This window comes from Anas acuta, chromosome Z, assembly GCF_963932015.1.
Source record: "Anas acuta chromosome Z, bAnaAcu1.1, whole genome shotgun sequence".
NCBI lineage: Eukaryota > Metazoa > Chordata > Aves > Anseriformes > Anatidae > Anas > Anas acuta.
In genome coordinates this window covers 70,919,781-70,938,706 of record NC_089017.1, presented here as the reverse complement: position 1 = coordinate 70,938,706, position 18,926 = coordinate 70,919,781, and the positions used below count along the sequence as shown (strand labels likewise).

Here is an 18,926-nt window from a genome sequence, read left to right as displayed (position 1 = left end):
AGTCTACAGAAGTTTGAACATACCACTGCTGCAGGAGCCGTAACTCCCATTCTGCCAAGGCATTTTGAGCAGTGTGTCTCCTTACTCCTGAATTAGGCTGCTATGCAGCCAGAAACACAGTATACAAAATGAGAAGGCAAAACTGGCCTCTGTCTGAATTTCAACTTTAAGAGCTGTCAGGTGGTTTTGCAAGTCCTCAGGGTCTATACACAGCTTCATACCCTGGTCTGACCATATGAAGAAAATCCATCTCCTTTGATGAGTTCACCTTCCTTTTTGAACCTCGGACTGTCTGAAGAATGTAAGAAGTGCCCTACTGGATGGGAACAGAATCCATCCAGCACTGGGTCTGGTCTGCAACAGCGGCAGGTGGAAAGGCTGTTGTGGTAGAGCAGAGCCCGTTTTTTTTCTGTGGTTTGCTCCCTTTGTGCTTGTTGTACTACAGATGATGGAGGACACATTCATGCGTGGTCTTTTTGAATCCATTTATGGACAAGTGGTCTCATGAATTGGTCTAAATGCTTTTGAACTGCTGATCTGTTAACCTGGATACCGAACCTCCATTTAAATGGCACTTTAAAAGCTTTTCTTAAATAAATAAATAAAATCTGCAGAAGGGCTTGACCAAGAGCCCTTGCTGCAGGAAAAAAAAAAAGAAAAGAAAAAAAAAAAAAAACAGGAATTGTTATTAAGTTTATAACAGTTTTGTGACCATGACAGTTGTCTTTCATGTGGAGCTGATTTTGTGACATATATGATATCTATTTGCCTCACACTGTGCAATCGATATTACTGTGTACTTTAATTTTTTCTTCACAGGAACATTCAATTAGGCGGAATATTCAGTAACCAGCCTCATATCAGTAATGATTTTCTGTGTCCATACAGGCCTGCTGGAGGTCACTGCAGGGGAAGACAGAAGAGCAACCCATCTCTGCCTACAATGAGCAATGCCAGACCAGGGAAGGAATATGCTATTTCATCTTCTTCTTGGGAGGCTCTGTGGAATCTCTCTTGCTAGAGAAATTGTGCAAATGCAATGTGTAGCACTGTCACATTTTTTCTACAGAAGCAGAGAAGAATCAAGGGAATCAATACTACTACACTGTAATTCATTCAATTAATTATGTATCAGTGTAGAAATATTATTAAATCTCCATTTCAGAATAACTGATCAATTCAAGGAGCAATAACACTAAAAGTCTATCCTGAATTGTTCCCCAGAAATCAGCAAGGATCCTCCTACCACTTTTCACCTCCATATGAACATTACCCATTAAGCCTCTTCGCTTATTCTATACCCTTCAGTACTAGTCCACTGTTTGGTCTATTCCTCCTATGAAATTAGTCAATCTAGGTTTATGCCCATAAAGTCTTACTGGGAGAAACATGACTCAGCTGTAGGGCAGCTATACATTATTAATTAATGCATAGTTTTCAAATAAACCTTCTTGCTAGCTTGTACACCACTATTGTTTGTTTTCAACCACAGAAGTTCAATCTATCACAGAAAATTTTAGATTGAAATAAATATTCACCCAGCTTTTCCGTTCTTAGATTTTTCCCTCTGAAACAGCCTTCCAATCCATGCTGGTAAGATTCCCTTTCCTCAGGAAGTTGTACTAATAATTTTCCAAAAATATTAGCAGGGGATCCATAGCAACTGTTGATATGAGTCAAAGTGATTTAAGAGAGATCTTAGCAACCTTCTGTTAAGATATACTGTATACAGCCTCCCCCACTTAGCAAAATCCCACAATATGGCAAGAAAGATTTGTATGTCTAAGAATAGCTACCTACACACATTTTTCAAGATGACTGAGCCATAATGATTTAAATCCTCCCTACCACAGTTTCAGCAAGATGTGCCTCTACAACACTATATCAAAGTGTTCTGTTCAGAGTTTTGAATCTTCTTCCTTTTTTAAATCACACCATTAACATCCTTGACATTTTAGAAATAATGTTTATTGATTTTTCTGTTAACATTGCTATAAATTAAGTGATGTAATGGACAGGATTATTGAAGTTCTATAAAGAATATGTCTTTCAGATTCTTAACTACATATTGAAAAAGCGCAGACTCTGGAAAAATACTGCAGTTCTGTGCTGTTCTTGGGAAGTTTTCATTTGGATGACTACTTTTTATGTGACAGAATAGACATATAACAGAGATGATATTACAACTACCTGCTAAGTACCACATGACAGGAGAAAAACATCTGATTTAGGTGAAATTGAGAAATAAACAATAGTAACAAATCAGACACAGGAGAATTCCTTATCACTTGCTGTTCTGAAATTTAAAATCTGTGGGACAGGGTTGCAAATATTCCATTTTGTAGTAGAAGTGTTGTTAGTAAATGCGAATAGCTTTCTTCATTGTAGATGAGGATTCATAAAAGGGCTGAATAGACTGAACATGAAGATGCATGCACAGTGCAGAAGGAAAACAGCACAATCATCTTCAGCCTCATTCAATTAGCGTTGGTGTCAGCAGCCCACACCTTTCTATTTTAAGGGTTACACAAGGTGAGCCTGTAAGCTAAGACCTGGAACAGCGTGGAGGATCTTTTAACAGACTACCACATAGACAACAATGATCTACCACATTTAGGAATTTAATATAGCCCTGAGATTTAAGACTTGCAACTGTCCTCACAAAGTACTGCATTGAGAGTCAGTATCAGAATGTCTGATGTCTTTTTTTTTTTTTTTTTCTGAGGTGACAGCAAAGCACTAGAAGAACCAAAACACCAACCTATTGGCAGCAAAAACAGAACCGACATACAATAAATGAACCTTGTCCACTCCCATGGTTAGGAGGAGTGCCCTGCAGGCAGAGCCCTAAATCATATTTTGATAACAGAAGCATCTGGGTCTGAAGAGGTTTTGGTAAAACCTGATGAGGGACAGGGAATGAGCAAGGCAGCATGTGCTCTGTTAACTTCCATGATCTTTCAGAGTCCTGACTCACAGATTAGTTTTTTAGACTATTTCTACAGAACCTTCAAGTCACCAAGCCTTCATTCTTGTTTTATTGGGCAGTTTTTCAACTGCTGAGCCTCCTGTAATAATGCAATTCGATTTCTATCCTTGGATGTTTGATTTTACATTCCATCATCACGAAGCATTGATTAAAACTTAGCAGATTTACTTGATTGTGTTTATGACTTTGTTTTCTCAGGGCAAGGTCAGGGTTTATGACAACATGACACTCATAAAAAACAAAACAAAAAAAATTTTTTGGTGATGCTTCTTTCCTGACTGTGATCAGATTTATTCTTCAACTTTTAAAATCATCTTGTTAGTTTGCTTAAAAACAGAAAAAAGTAACTGAGACATGGACTGGCACAAATGAGGAGAAGCAAAAATGAACTCGGGCACATATGTTCAGGGATTTATATCCAAAATTCTCTAAAATTCTCACTTTGCTTCCTCCTAGCCTTTGGAAGACCTGTTTCTCAGAGTGCTAAGTCCCCCCTCACAGAAGAAGAAAACATTTTTCTGCTACTTGCCATGGGCATAAACAACTATATCTGGAGAACATAAACCTCTGGCCTACACCCCAAACTGAATCCCACAGCCATCCACACAACATGCCTACCAAACCTGGTATTGTACAAAACATACCAAAAAGAAAGAAGAGATGGCCGTTATACCCCGCTTTACTCTACAAGCAAGTAAAGAACTAATCTGAGACACGAGACCTAGATTCAGATTTCTTTTCTTCTTGATTTAGAGTAAAGCTCTTAACTTCATAGGAAGGTAGCCACACCACTGTACCACTGAGCTGCATTTTGGAGGTGGGAATGTTTCACTCTTCCCTGCTGAAGTTGTTCTGTGCACATTTTTATAAACACCCCCCAGCACAAAGACAGGATGAAAATGGCTAGTGCCTTCACCCATTGTCCAAACCAATAAATATTCTACTATTTTGTAATAAGTTTTGGAAGGTGCCTGGAAAATAAATGGGTCTTCTTAGTTCACCTTTTAATAGGTAACTATATGCATCATCAGGCCATAATTTTGAAAAGCAAGTATGTAAAAATTAGAGGACAAAATCTCCTATTCACAGGCACTTACCTTAATACTCTGTATTGTCAACTTCTACAAGAAGGACCAAATACCATGTAATTTCAGGACAGAAGTTCTAGCTATAAACATAAGTTACATTTAACTGCTGCACATCTTCTATTCATGCTGGAGAATATTTCCAAAACAACAAAAGTTAAACTAATAAACCTTTACCTTTACAGATAAACTGAAAAACTGAAACTTTGTTTTAAATTTCTGGTTGTTAAATAATGCACTACCCTGTCATAAAATATGCTCACTTTAATATTAAGATTTTTCCACCTTTGTTTCAGGTCTATTCTCTGTTCTCCACTGTTTGTTTTGGATCCTTTCTCCTGTTCTTGTGGTCTTTCTTTTCAAATTGTCTCATCATTTAGCATTTCACCATGACATGTTTGGAGTTCTGCTGATTTACTATGCCTCTGGTGTATCATACCTGGATTTTAAAGCAGTGAACCTGCCGTTCATTTACACGAAGAAGGACCATTACGTTGGAGCTTTTTTACACAATACCACTATGTATCTACCTAAAACTGTACTGGACTTCTCTGCTAAATATAAGAGCATATGTGAGAGAAATGTGTCTCTCTTGCTGCCATCCCTTATCACAATATACTTCATCATTCCTTTCTATAGACTTTTATTCACATTTACCGTAAATTTTTTTTTTAGCTGGATACTTTTGCTTGGAGGTTTTGGAGAATGCTCCTGGGTTGTTTTTTTCCCGTTATTAATTGAAATCTCTCCAGTGCTATTTTTACATTCATCCTATTTGCAAGGCTCGGGAAGTGATTGTCCCTCTGTACTTGGCTCTAGTGGAGCCGCACTTCAAGTGCTGTGTTCAGCTTTGGGCCCCTCACTACAGGGACATGGAGGTGCTCAAGCAAATCCAGAGAAGGGCGATGAAACTGGTGAGGGGTCTGGAGAACAAGTCCTACGAGGAACGGCTGAGGGAACTGGGGTTGTTCAGCCTGGAGAAGAGGAGGCTCAGGGGAGACATCATTGCTCTCTACAGGTACCTGAAAGGAGCTCGTAGCAAGATGGGGATTGAGCTCTTCTCCCACGCACCAAGTGATAAGACAAGGAGAAACAGCCTCAAGTTCATCAGGGGAGGTTTAGATTGGATATTAGGATAAGTTTCTTTACTGAAAGGGTTGTGTGGCATTGGAATAGGCTGCCCAGGGAAGTGGCTGAGTCCCTGGAGATCTACAAGAAACATGTAGATGTAGAACTTAATAGCATGGTTTAATGCTGGACTTGTCCTTATTAGGTTAAAGATTATACTAGATGATCTTAGAGGTCTTTTCCAACATGAATGATTCTATGATTCATGACATTTCTGTCTTCCTTTGTAAACACCGATATTTCTTACTTGTCATTAAGGCCAATACATAACTAGCTTAGGAAGTACATTAAAAAGTCAGGAAAAAAACAGGGATGGCAGTCTGAGGTGCCCAGAAGATCCCCTAGGGCATCCTAATTCACGCTGAATGGGACAAACCAGCTGAGGGGCAACTGAGGAAAGCTCTCTTTGTATTTCAGGAAAGTTATAACAGGCACTCAGAAAGGAGCTTCTTCGAAAGAGTACGTTTCTAAAATCCACTATTAAAAAATGCAAAGCGACATTCTTTCAGAATACGTAGAGAGTAATAGCTAATGCAGGATATCCTCAAAAGCATCTACAAAATTACAAGGAAGATATTCAGGACACAGACATGCCATGTCTGCAACTCCCTTTCTGACTCTTCAAAAAGAAGCTAAAATCACAGTTGGCAACAGTTCTGAAATGCAACAGTAATCCATAAATACTCCTTAATTTTCCTGTCATTGCAGAATTAAGCTACTTCCAGCTAACACAGATCTTACCAGGTGTGCTAAATTGATGTCATTATAAGCCATCAGGAAATACCCACAGAGACCTGTAGCAACATTTAGAAGTTTTGTTAAACAGCTGTGTGTTATAATTGATTTGTATTATTTAAAACAGCTAAAGCAAGTTATCTCCGGATGTAGAAAAGGGATGACTGAAGACTCCAGGGAGATTTAACTCACAAGAAAGCCAATCACAGGAACTTCATTTGAGCATTTTAAGATTATTACTAGAGGAAGTGCAATTAAATCATCACCATTTATCAATTATCATTATAAAATACTATGCAACCTTATCATACTAATTTATTTATGAGAAGGTAACTAGTTGGCTTCTGCTTACTGCAGTAAAAATAATCTAGTCAGTAAAAATATCTGAAGACGCTTTCTCTGAAAATGAACATGCCTTTCAAATAATAATCAAAAGTAACAGAAAAGTTCAAAGTTTTATTTAAATTTGTTTTCAATTATATTGGTGATATAATTGCCAAATAGCTAAACTCTTCAGAGTTCATACTATGTTTCAGTTCCTGATCTCTGCTATATTTTGCCATACAGAGTATAAGACAAAACATAGTTGTATTACAACTGTACACTGGCATGCTATACACATTTCATAAAACACTTAAAATGTGAGTCCCAAATGCTTGGTTGAACATCCTGGGTCTGTGATTAAAAAATGGCAGTAAGAATTTTTTTCCTAATCTGTCAACTCTTGAATTGAAGTCCAAAATCAGCCTTTGTTAAAAGGTAAGTAACATTACCCTTTGATAGTTGTCTGCTCTTTTTTTTTTTTTTTTTTTTCCCCAGTGGTGAACTGCTCGTAGAAGTTTTGCTCTGTTTTGGAGCAAAATCCTGAACCTTCTCTCTCTGCTGTCCACGTGTACTGAGAGTTCAAGCCTGTTTTGGTGAGTTTGCCCAGTGACTTGCATTACATGATCTATGTCCCTGCAGGCAAAGCCTAACCCACATAGCAAAATTGGTCAGCAGAAATGCAGGAGAAAAAAGAAAAAAGAAAAAAAAAAAACAAAAAAACACTTGGTATTTCAGTTCAGAACCCTGGCCCACTTGAGGGCAAAAAAACACTTTTTCTTGCAGACCTAACTCCCATTTTGATCTGAGCCTTGCAGGCTATTGCTTACTGTAAGTTTTTATTATCTTTTGTAATTCCTTTGAGAATGCTCTGATCTTCACTGCTGTTTTCTATTTGATCTGGCATATGTATCTCTCAATTTACAAGGGGAAGTGTTTGTTATACCAGCAGTTGTTGGCACTTAAAATACAATACTGTTGGCACTGTTAATTGTGCTGGTGCTTTGCCTCCCCTCAGACTCAGACAGAAATGTATGCACAAAACCATGCACTCCCTTTGTCTTCTTATCACCTGGCTGGATGGCCAGTGCATCCTCACTGCCCGGTGCCTGTGTGCTTTCATCTAAAATTAAAACTGTAGACCTCTTAAAGCGGCTTTCCCAGAGGCTCTCTCTCACAGCCATGTGGGAAAGTACATTTTCAATCCAGGAATGCAGCTGGGGCCTTTGGACCCGGTTCAATACTGATGTGAAGCAGGCTAACCTCCCTCAAGTCAGCAGAATTCAACAGCCGTAAGCCACAGGTACATGGTATTCAGGGAAATGAGGTACATACAAAAGGCATAGGAAAAAAAAAAAAAAAAAAGGTAAATTAATTCCAAATCACTCATGGAACTGCTGGAGGATCTTACCTTCTACCTGCCAGCAGTTCCAATATTATGCTATCAGCCTGAGGCACAATCCACATTATTTTGGGAAAAAGCAGTTTAACTTAGTCTGCAATGACTTATTTAATGGAATATCACCTCAATGTTATGTCCAGTAGTGTTTTGCTGCTATAACTCCGCTAATTTCTCCAAAATGTTTTTCTTTATATCTTAGTTTCTGTCACTGGACTCATGGGCTGAACCACTTCTGGAAAGGTGCCGCAGAGACAAGAGGCTCAGCACACCACACATTTTACCAACATAAAACCTGTTCCTGCAAGCCCCTGCATGCATGTATCTCACACACTTACTTCCCTAGTTAACAGATGCAGGCCAGTTTTACTTTACTGTATCTTAAGAGGCAAAAGTAATCTCCAGGTGGGAGTGACCTGCTTTTCCTTTTGGCTTCCATCACTCTGATTTTACACATTTCAAACATATTATTTTCGCTTTATTCTCAGTAGTACTGCATTATGATTTATTACCTACACTGTGCTGTGGGTTTTTGCAGTGCTTTGCAGACAAATAGAAAGAGACAGCGCTTTCTATAGAGGAGCGTGAATGTGGCTTCAGGCCACAGTATGATGTGTAGAAGTGTAGAGAAGGAGTAACACCTCCGGAGTGCAGATAACAGACTCTCCTATACATTTTTGCAGGTGGGACTGTAAGCTATCCACAAGCCAGAACAGCTCATCTGGGAAATACCTGAGATGTCAGCCCCAAAGGATTCCTAGCATCTGCCTGTAATTAAGAGTTACTGGTCTCTATCTACCAGCAATGGATTTTCAAATGGATTGAAAGCAAAGTTAATTGAATCCTCTGCCTTTCTATGCAGAAACGGTCATGATTTAGCTCTGAATCTTAAACTTGAGCTATGAATCACAAAACTTTACAATCTGAACTACAAAACTTTCTTGTGCAGAAAGGGAGTTATCAGCTAATCTATTATTTTATTAAATCTAATTTTCTCATCTTCGTTCTGTAGTAGACAACCCAGATAATTAATACTTTATTTAAAAGCATCTATTATGACAGAATCTGCAAACTCACAATTAGAATTCAGAAATGCACAACAAACATCTGAAAACCAATGCCTGTTAAGTTCTCAGGGAGCTATTATAATACAAATAATAGTCTGTGGCTGCAAAAACATCAACGTTGCCTGTGTTCCCATGATTGAGTGTCATTTAAAAATAGGCATCCTGTAATTAAGTTGTATTAGTTGAATTATGGAAACACCTGTAGACCTCAGTTGAGGTTATACTCCTGTTGCACCAGCTGCTCCCGTAAGAGACCTGTGTACCTGGAAGCAGCTAAGATCAAGAAGCCAGTGATGGAAGTGGGGAAAGAAAAGAGACATTGGTATCTTCCTCTGATGATAAAAAACCTCACACCTGGAGAGTTCCCACTCTTTGTCCAAACTTGCACTGGAGGCCTGGAGCTGAGTGGAGAACCCAGAGTGCACAGCTCAGCTCTGAGCCACATCTTCCTGGGCACAAACGGGACTGTTTTCGAGACAGCCACCATCACAATTCTACGAATAGGACATAAATTGCTGAAATAATCTAGTGACTTTAAGACCACTTCAAATAAAAGTGATTTGAATACCTCTAAAACAAGGCACTGATAACAGAGTTTACTAATCTGCTTCCTCTTGTAAAACATGGTGTTCATTAACCACTGATTCTTAAGTACATTAGTCAGTAACAACATATTATTTGATTGAGAGACTAATTTTCTCTCCTTCAATTCTTGGGATTGCAGGTCTATTTAAAATTGAAAATTACACAGTCTTTTTGGTAATTTGATTAACAGACAATCTTTGAACTATTACACCGCTATATTTTACTTAAGTAAGCAAGTAAGTCTATTTCTATAGTTGCCAAAACCCAAAATTACTTAGAAATTATCAGTTTTCAGGACTGGCTTTTGAGAAGGATTTTAAACGAGAGATATGGTCACACTAAGTCTTATGTGGTGAACATCTATGTATTCTTCAAAATCCAGGTCTGAAACTGTTGTTCATAACTGGCTCAACAGCACCTCAGTAAGACTTGTATATATTTTATTTGTGTCCAGGAGAGAAATAAGGCCATTGAGGATTTGGGCATATATTGCAACCATCAATTTTGTAATGGACGAGTGGCTTCTTACCTGCTGTGTAATAGTGTCCCAGGGCCCCTCCAGCAGACGAGCCTGGTAGCACGCATGAACACTTTTCCATATTTCATCCAGAGTTAGAGGTCTTCCATCTGTGGTAGAGGGGAGGGGAAAAAGCACCCACAGTCAGCGCTCTTAAGCAGGCTATATCTTTAATAGAGTACAGCAAAAGAAAATCTGAAAATACTGATTATCTGCAGACAGATGGAAAAAACAGCAGAATGTGACTGAGCTGCTTCTGGCCTCAAAACTCCAGAACAGTAATGCTCAAATCCTAACTGGATGTGTGTATAAAGCTAGCCCAAATTCTCAAAACTATCCTATACTTCTCCATCCCCTGAGAGGAACAACTCACTTTCCCGGTTTCAAGTTGTAAAGTTAAACTAACTTTGTAAAACAATGCTTGAGTAAGAGAGATTAAAAACCACAGAATAGTATCATTAACAGTTATTTCATGTAAATACATGTAATTCATAGTGAGAGAATGGAAAAAAATGCAAGGAACAAAATTATGCAGTCAAAAGTTCACTGCCCTTTGGTAACTTAGAGGACTTTTTTTTTTTTTTCTTTCCTTGAGACATATTTTGAAACATCTGAGACATTAAGACATTTTTTTCTTGAGCCACATTGTCACAGCACATTTCAGCGGTGATGTTAGAATTATGCCAAGGTATTACCACTTTGAAAATAATCATGTCAATTTTTTCAGAATATTTGCTTTTGACAAATAGCAATAGGATATTTTGATATACTTTCAATAAGTTGCTTCATCGTAACATCTATTAGGTGTCAGAGACCATTATCCTGTGATAACTAGTTTTATTCTACTGACATTTTCATGTCTGTAAAATGAACAAGATTTATTCATCCAATTAACATTTGAATGCCATGTTTAGATGTAAGTTAAAAACAGCTGCCTACAGTCTCTGTTTTATCTTATCTTCTGCATGCATTGAAAAAACTGCACCAAGTTCTGCCCTTACTTAAGCACCATATAACAGAAGCATTAAGATGTGCAGCAAATGAAGTATCTGCGAAGGCAACAGAATATTAAGTAGATACGCTATGCCATCCTCAGGAACATGAGACTTGCTAGACCTGCATCTCCCCTGTCCTGTGATGGCAGATATCAAAGTTGTTCTGGCAATAGTCTAACACTTGCTGAGAAATTTTTTACTAGAGAGTAAGTGAAGTTTAGGAGGAAATAGTTATGCTCAGATCATCTGTGTACAAATAATACAAAATACCATAGATACTTGCAATTTTATGTTTTCTATACAACCTGCAAAATTTACACTCACTCAGAGTGAGTGTAAATGGAAAATCTAAAACAACATACATTCAAATGAAAAATTTGATTTACCACTCTAGATTTTGCCCTGTACATCTCTGTGAATTTTTATAGCAACACTTGAGCAAATTGAGATGGAATGGATTACTCTGACTAACCATCTCATTTATAGAAATTATCAAATATGGGACCAAGGATTAATCACATAGTTAAAAATTACCTGAGTTTTGCCTCATGGGTCTTATTACTTTGTGTATGAAAAGCAGCATACTGTCCATCATATTTCGGCATAGAATTATTTTCGTTTCAGATAAAAATACATATAAACTAAAACCAGAAGTTTTGCATCACACCAGAGTGAGATCACAGTCAGATATACACTTCAACAGTTATTATAAACTAACTGCAGCGTTTCACATAAGAACAAAAATTGATCTGGGCATTCTGATCAGGCACTTACATATTGAAATATCCTTGGATTTAAGCCTCCCTACATTCTGAATTTTCTGCACAATTATAATATATTTCATTAAGCTTTAAATGAGTATAAAGTCTTTTTTTTTTTCTGTTGTTTTGTTTTTAGTAAGACTTCATACATACTCCCAAGTATTGTATTCCTATAAATTCTCATCTAATTGACTAACTCAGTTTCCTAGAAGATGGGAATACAAATACAGCAGGAAAGAATAACTTATCAATACTTAAAATGAACATGAGGTTTAGCTTCACAGCTGGGAACTGTAAGACCCTTGCAAAAGACAGGTGATTAATGGGTAGTTTTCCCATTGCTTTTTGCAGGATGAAGACCTCAAAGTCTGTCATTTTTCCCTCTGAATGAAACTTAATAAACAAAACAAAACTAAATAAAATAAAAGTTACACTAAGATCTCAAATGACTGATAGAAGTCCTAGTATGTTAGATAGCAGCTGGAAGTGAAGAAGAGTGTTAAGTTTTTGTAGTCTGCTTTGTTCTTCCTCCTGTTTCTGTATCAAAAGATAAGTATGGATGATAAAACTCATCTCAGGTCATCTGACTGGAGCTGTGTTACATGTTTTAAAAGTCCTCATTGTGTGTGAATTTCTTTACTTGTTTATCATATAATCACAGAATGGTTTGGGTTGGAAAGGAACTTAAAGATTAACTGGAACACTGCCAGGGATGGGGCAGCCACAGCTTCTCTGGGCAGCCTGGTCCAGAGCCTCACTACCTTCAGAGTGAAGAATTTCTTTCTCATATCTAATCTCAATCTATGCTCTGATAGCTTAAAACTGTTCTCCTTTGCCCTATCCCCACACCCCCTGACACAGAGTCCCTCCGCAGCTTTCCTGCAGCCCCCTTTAGGCACTGGCAGGCTGCTGAGAGGTCTCCCCAGAGCCTTCTCTTCTCCAGGCCAAACAAACCCAACTCCCTCAGCCTGTCTTCTCAGGAGACTTGCTCCAGCCCCTTGATCATCCTTGTGGCCCTCCTCTGGACTCGCTCATCCCTGTCCTTCTTGTGCTGGGGCCCCAGAGCTGAGCACAGGCTCCAGGTGGGGTCTCACAGAGCAGAGCAGAGGGGGACAATCCCCTCCCTCGCCCTGCTGCCCACGCTGCTGCTGGTGCAGCCCAGGGTGCGGGTGGATTTCTGGGCTGCCAGCACACATTGAATCATTTAGGTCGATATAACTGAAGCCATGTTAATCCCAATCTCCCATCTTGGCACAAAACACACTTCTATATTCTTTGGGCACTTTCAGCCCACTGTTTTCCAGGGCTGCCAGCGTTCACGTGTCTAGGGGCTGACAGAGCGGCCTGTAATTGTTGCTGCTAGCAACAAGGGGCCACGGCGGCACCCGCTGAGCCAGGCGGCCGCTCTGCCTCTTGTGGCGCCGCTTCTTGTCACGGAGCCGAGCTCCCCACGTACAGCCAGAAAAACAAGGCGACAGCAGCAGCAAGCAAAGAGAAGTGGCAGGAGAGGAAGGCGCAGGCATCAGTTTCACCCTGCAGTGCATTTATCCACCATCCCCACAGGGTGACGCAGATGCTGAGGTGCCTGCCTAACCCCTGAGGTGCTCATCCTAAACCCTGTCCCAGGTATAGCTGGGAGCAGGTGTGTTGACAGAATCAAAACTTTGTGGTTATACGCATGCTTTGTATATTTCACCTCATTAAATAATCACACCAATTGCCACAGAGAGCAAACGGAAATTTCTACCACACTGCAGTCGGTAGCTGCCTGTGGGTCATGCCAGATTTACCCTACCCTTGACAGGCCACAAGCCTGGCACACAACACATTATCCACTCATCAGTGCTAGGACAAAATGCAGACTCTGATGCAACAAGAAGGGACAAAAGAGCCTGGGAGACAACCAGATGAGATACTTTTTGAGAAAGAAGCTGATGGATAAGAGTCAAGAACTCCTAATACTGGTTCTACTTCTGCCACTCACTATGGGCTTGAATCAATCAGTTCGCCTGCTGTAACAGTCAGACAAGAATAACTACAGCATTCCTATCAGAAACTCTGATTTTTATTATTTAAACTGCCTTGATAATAACAAACACTTGCTTCAAAAGGCTTGGTGAAGATCCAGTTGGGGTTAACTTGTTTTTATCACCAGAAGTACGAAATAATTAAAAAGCAGATTTTCTTTTAACAAAATTTTGTGTATGTCCAAAACCATGATCCAGCCCTTTCTCACAGAACAAGGTCTTAAGAAGAGACATTTTTCTGAGAAAGGAGAGAGTGCTTTTGACTTCAGAGAGTAAGTCTGATTTCTGGAAAGTGCATCCATCAGGCCCAGTACTGTTATGAACACAGAAAGTCATGCCTTCAAGGTTGGAGGAAGCTACATTATCTTCCAAGCTGTCTCGCTCTAACCACTGATTAGCATGGTTTTTATTGGCAGGGATCTATCTGTATTGTCAGAAAGCTAAACATATTTTGAGCAGGTCAACTTGAAAATCCCCTTTCTTCACTCTTTCCTAGGTGAGCTGGGGTGCAGTCTGTGTTGACTCCCATTACTCCTGCTCTTTCTTTTTGGTGCTTAGTCAGTATTCACGAATCTTTCTCTAGCTTTGCAGGAAAAAAGAAGCAGCAAAGTGTGAGACAAGCCTTTTTTTTCTTGATATACAGGGTGTTTCCTGAATGATACCTGTGTCCACCTGTGATTTTGTTACTGCTACCTCACTGTCAGTGCAAGAGGTGTTTTTATGTATGGTTTTAGATGATGACAATTCAGGAAAAAACTGAAGTTCCTTCACATCTTAAAGACGAAGAAAAGGAGAAATACTCTGCTGATTAAAGAAAGCTTACTGGACCTAGCCCAGCCCATCTGGCTGATGCCAGCACTGAAGGGGAAGGCTAATTGCCTACACCATCTGTCTCTAAGAGGGCTAATTGCTGACATCAGATCTCAGCAAGGGGTTCATGCATTTCTTCAGCTACCTCTTTGGTAATCTCGGAAGCCAGAAAAAGAAAGAAGGGTTCCTGCTTTTCAAAGGTATGACATACATAAGACTAATATTGGAGAAAGGACGCCTAGTTCTCTGACACTGAGATACTGAGGACCACTGTCTGGACTTCAGAAGGTCTGAATTTAGGAATATATGCCACATGGAAAGTATCGTGAACTGGTGAAAAATATTTCTTAGATGTATATGTGTATCCTAAAAATATCTTCTTGTATCCTGTAATGTTCCCAAGCATCTTTCCAGACAGTCATCACATTTAATCATTTTCAGCTGAAGTATTTGTCCTTGCACAGAACAAAATCTTCCCTGTAAATCTATCCCCAGAGACTACCAGAAAGTTTAGATGTCTTTCAAAATGTTTTAGTCCTATTGAAATTAAAATTTCAAGCCATTACCTTGTTACTACCTTACATATCAAACTTCTTCTGACAAAAAAGAGAAAAGAGGTTTAAAGATGAATTCCAGAAAATAACTCATCCCATTTAAACAGCAGCAAGGATAAGGCTACAATTCAGCTTTTGTCTTTCTGCTGGAAGGACTGACCTGCAATGTTTAAGTGCAACCACTAGCAGAAAGGAGTGAAAACCAGATGTCCTCACTGACACAAGCTCCTGAAGATGCTTACCCTGCTAGAGAGGATGGGGAAAACTCCACAGCGACCCTTTGAGAAGCCTTTTTCCTAGGAGGGACTGCTGGAGACAAGCAGTCAGTGAAAAATGGAGGGAGAAAAGAAGGACTTAATTATTCTAGAAAAGTTTTTAGAGTCTATTTGGAATAGCACAGATTTGGCCAGGCTGGCACTGGTTGCTATCATAACATACAAAGTGAGGAAGTGAATTGCATTGCAAAACAAGCAAAACTACTTAGTCAGGTTGAACAGAAGAATTATTATTTCCTAGGCAGGCCTCGAGTTATAATGGCCACTTAACATACTGCCAGAGAGGAAGCAGAGTTTTAAACTCAACCTCCATGCTCTGCTGCTGGGGAAGACAAAACAGGGCAGGGCTGTGGAAACACTGGAAGGATTATAGCTCACCTTCACCTCTTGCAACATGCTCTAATTAACATGAGGATCAGTATGGACAGGATTCAAGGGAAACCATGAGCAGCTCGCAAGAGACTTGTGAATAACCCATTTTGTTAGTTAATCTGAAAACAATAGTAGGAATTTAGAGTGAGAAATCGATTCAGGTCTCAGAAGAAGATTCTTCTCTGAAAATTTCAGATAAGGAAAGCAGTGAGTATTTCTAGTTGTCTGAGAAACAAGGTGAGAAGCCTATCACAGGAAGACTATGACCTTTCTCAGGAAAAAAAAAAAATCTCGGGGCTTTACCTAGAATTTTCTTCATATTAGGCTCAGGGCAAGACAAAAGATATTTCTCTGAGAGAGCTCAAGTGATTGTGATTGACTGATGTTTGCAAGTTTCTGAAAAACCCATATTGGTGCCTTCAGATAGCACTGTATAGGCAGATAAATTATTTGCAGTGATGACAGATTTTGCTGTTTTCAAAAATAAACTATCCACTGAACTGAAATCAGAGAATTACAGCTGAAAATATTCTTGGAGAAGTACTTATTATCAGTATTTTGTATCCTTCTCTCTTCAAGAGTCAGAGAACGTTATATTTGAAAAGAAAGCATTAAATGTGAAAGAGAGCCCAGGTGACTTCAGGAATTATCTCAAAAAAAGTCCTTGTTTTCCATTGTGAAAGGTTCCCAAAAAGCATTTTAAAACATAATCTCACTTGCAGGAGCAATTACATATTTGTACTGCAAGGGGAGCTGTTGGCACATAATACTACGATTGTGCATTAGATCATCCACTAGCTTCTGTAATATCCACTTCCAGATATAAGGAGTCATGTTTCAACACCTCCGATTCCCTGATGCTGACAAGCTAAACAACTTGTTTTGTCTCTGGGAGCTCTTCTCTGGTGATTAACTGCTTATGGTGAATACTAATTATATGAAAGTACAGTACAGTAGAAATAGTGTCCTATTTCTTCTACCTGCAGCATCTCCATCTCTTCTGTAGAGACTATGCACTATTAATTCGGCAAAAAAAACAAGACGATGACATTTTTCATGACCACGAATAGGTTAACGTGTCTCTTACAGAAAAACTTTCTTCACCCTTCTGTCTACACATAAGTTTAAAGGCAAAACACTGCACATTTCTAAATGCCTGTAATAATTCTAGAAATAAATTTGCAGCAGGATGTGTGCAAATGAGTTCTGTTGGTGGTAAAGATAGAGCAATGTCCCCAATTCCCCATGTCCCAGTTTGAAAATTTACCCCAAATTATCCGTTCCTGAAACTGCACCTCTGACTAAAATCTTTTCACCAGGGAGTCTATGAGAATTTGTTCTTCAATTTTAAATCTAAAGTGCCTTTTAAAATGCTAACACTGCAAAATTAGAAACCATTAAACAATATAAGGCAGAGAGTGATTAAATCTACCAAACACATTCAAAGCATCTTAAGCTACTTTTTAATTAAAAAGAAAAAAGATATCTCTGGCAACAGTCAGACATCTTTATCTAGATAAAGTTAGGAGATTATTCAAAACACAAAAGATGCTGATGCTACCATGCAGGAGACTGAAGAAATGACTTGAAGATTTCAGTCCCTCAGCCCTTGGTACGCAGTCTTCGGGCAGAGAGGAACAGAGCACAGCCAGTGCTGCAGTGTGATCACTCTATGTTTGCTGATTAAATAAGTGACACTAACAGTGGCCTTGGAGGAAGGCTCTGTGTTCCTCCTTCCTTCCTGACAGGATGGTGAGTAAAATCACAGTAGCTGTAGCAATTGAGTAACGGGTAACAAGATGTACATCTTAGGAGGAAAAAAAGATCAGTTAGTGTTTCAAGAACCAGTTTTAATAGATAGAAAAAGGCAATACCTTATTATTGTCGTTATTTTTTAAAGCAGCTGATTTCAGCAGAAAACAACATACACTTTAAAAGGTTCATTTACACCCCAGCCTTGTGGCTCAAAGTCAGGCTTCAAAGAAGCAGACACAGTTCTGCTGAAGCACTGTAATTCTCTCCACTTATTTCATAGTCAAATTCAAACCTGCAGCTTTAAGGTTTTTGTATTCATTTAAAGGAAAGAACAAGAAAAATGATCAGCAGTTTTAGTCAACCACAGGCAAGATGCCAGGAGCCAAAGATCAGCCTCCTTCAGGCTGAGATGATATCATCTACTCCAAGGTCCTGAAGCTCAGTGTCTGGAGTATTATAAAATTTACTGGTGAACAGTCTCATCTCTTACTTTCTTATTACATACGATCATTATTTTGTTCCTCTGTTTAATATAAAATTTGTGTTTTTAACATCTGTGGCATCTGACATGTTTTTATTCATCACTTTGTCTAACATAAAATTGGTCTTACCTAAAAAGCAAGCCCTAAAATAAAGCACGGGCACTTGGTAGCTGCTGGAGTACAAGACATGATATTCATAGCGTACCACTTCTTCTGTTGTTGCACAAGCTCCAGCTACTTGAGAATCATCCAAAGATTCCTAAAACAATAAACATGAACATAATAATATATCAACTTTTGTATTTTTATCAAGAGGAAGTTAATTACAAGTGCTGTAATTAATAAACATATAGAACAGAAAAAAGCAGTGATCACCACTTTAACATCACCCTTCTAGTATTACAAAAAGAATTTTAATCAGCAAGAAAACCACAGCAGTCCAAAACCTACGAAGACATCTTGCACACTTACTTTTACACTCTGTGAACTATGTGCAGGCATTTGCAGAACTGAGGTCTTTCTAAGTGCAGGCTGCTTTTGTAAACAAAAGAAAAAAGCAAAAGCTCTCTAAAATCTTTATGGCAGAATACCTGTACAATAAGCTAACTACAGCTGCATCTCTTCTGATTAACATTACTATAAACCATTTTAAAAGTGTATCCTTAAATAATCTGGTTTTGCTCGCCAAAGGACACATCAACAGTATCCACCAAAAATTCTCTGCTCTACTGTCTTTAAAGGCTTTTTGCAAAAGGCTGTTTTTGACTATAATACTTCTAAAAGCTAAGACATTTTTCCTCCTGTTACTGTATATTTCAGGTGTAAAGTAATTAATGTATGTTGTAGACTTGAAAAAAATCTGAAGAGATGGAATTTATTGCATTGAGATATTCCCCAGCTGGCGCATAAATCTCTTAACATGTTTATCAATTTGTTAATTTCAAAATAACATTCCAATGGTGCTAAACACCCAGTTGTTTTGACTTTTCTAAAAATCGACAATTCTCAACATTTCTCAATTCTCAACATTTCTGAAAATTAAATTACTAATGCCACTAGGATTAAATGT

The 18,926-nt window shown here is 38.7% G+C and overlaps 1 protein-coding gene and 1 long non-coding RNA gene across 3 annotated transcripts in view; one reads left to right on the top strand and one right to left on the bottom strand.

Annotated features, from left to right (window-relative positions):
• The window catches only part of ATG10 (autophagy related 10), an 80,605-nt gene that overhangs the window by 12,418 nt on the left and 49,261 nt on the right, over nt 1–18,926 (bottom strand). For both annotated transcript variants that reach the window (XM_068666767.1, XM_068666766.1), the window contains exons 4-5: nt 17,987–18,116; nt 9,839–9,936 (exon numbers count right to left, since the gene is read on the bottom strand). In XM_068666767.1, coding sequence (XP_068522868.1) covers nt 9,839–9,936; nt 17,987–18,116 — 228 coding nt within the window. The remainder of the gene's footprint in view (nt 1–9,838; nt 9,937–17,986; nt 18,117–18,926) is intronic.
• LOC137848004 (uncharacterized) lies at nt 81–9,330 on the top strand. Its single transcript, XR_011091140.1, has 4 exons — nt 81–6,266; nt 6,505–6,578; nt 6,673–6,696; nt 8,341–9,330. It is a non-coding gene; the product is annotated as an uncharacterized lncRNA (long non-coding RNA).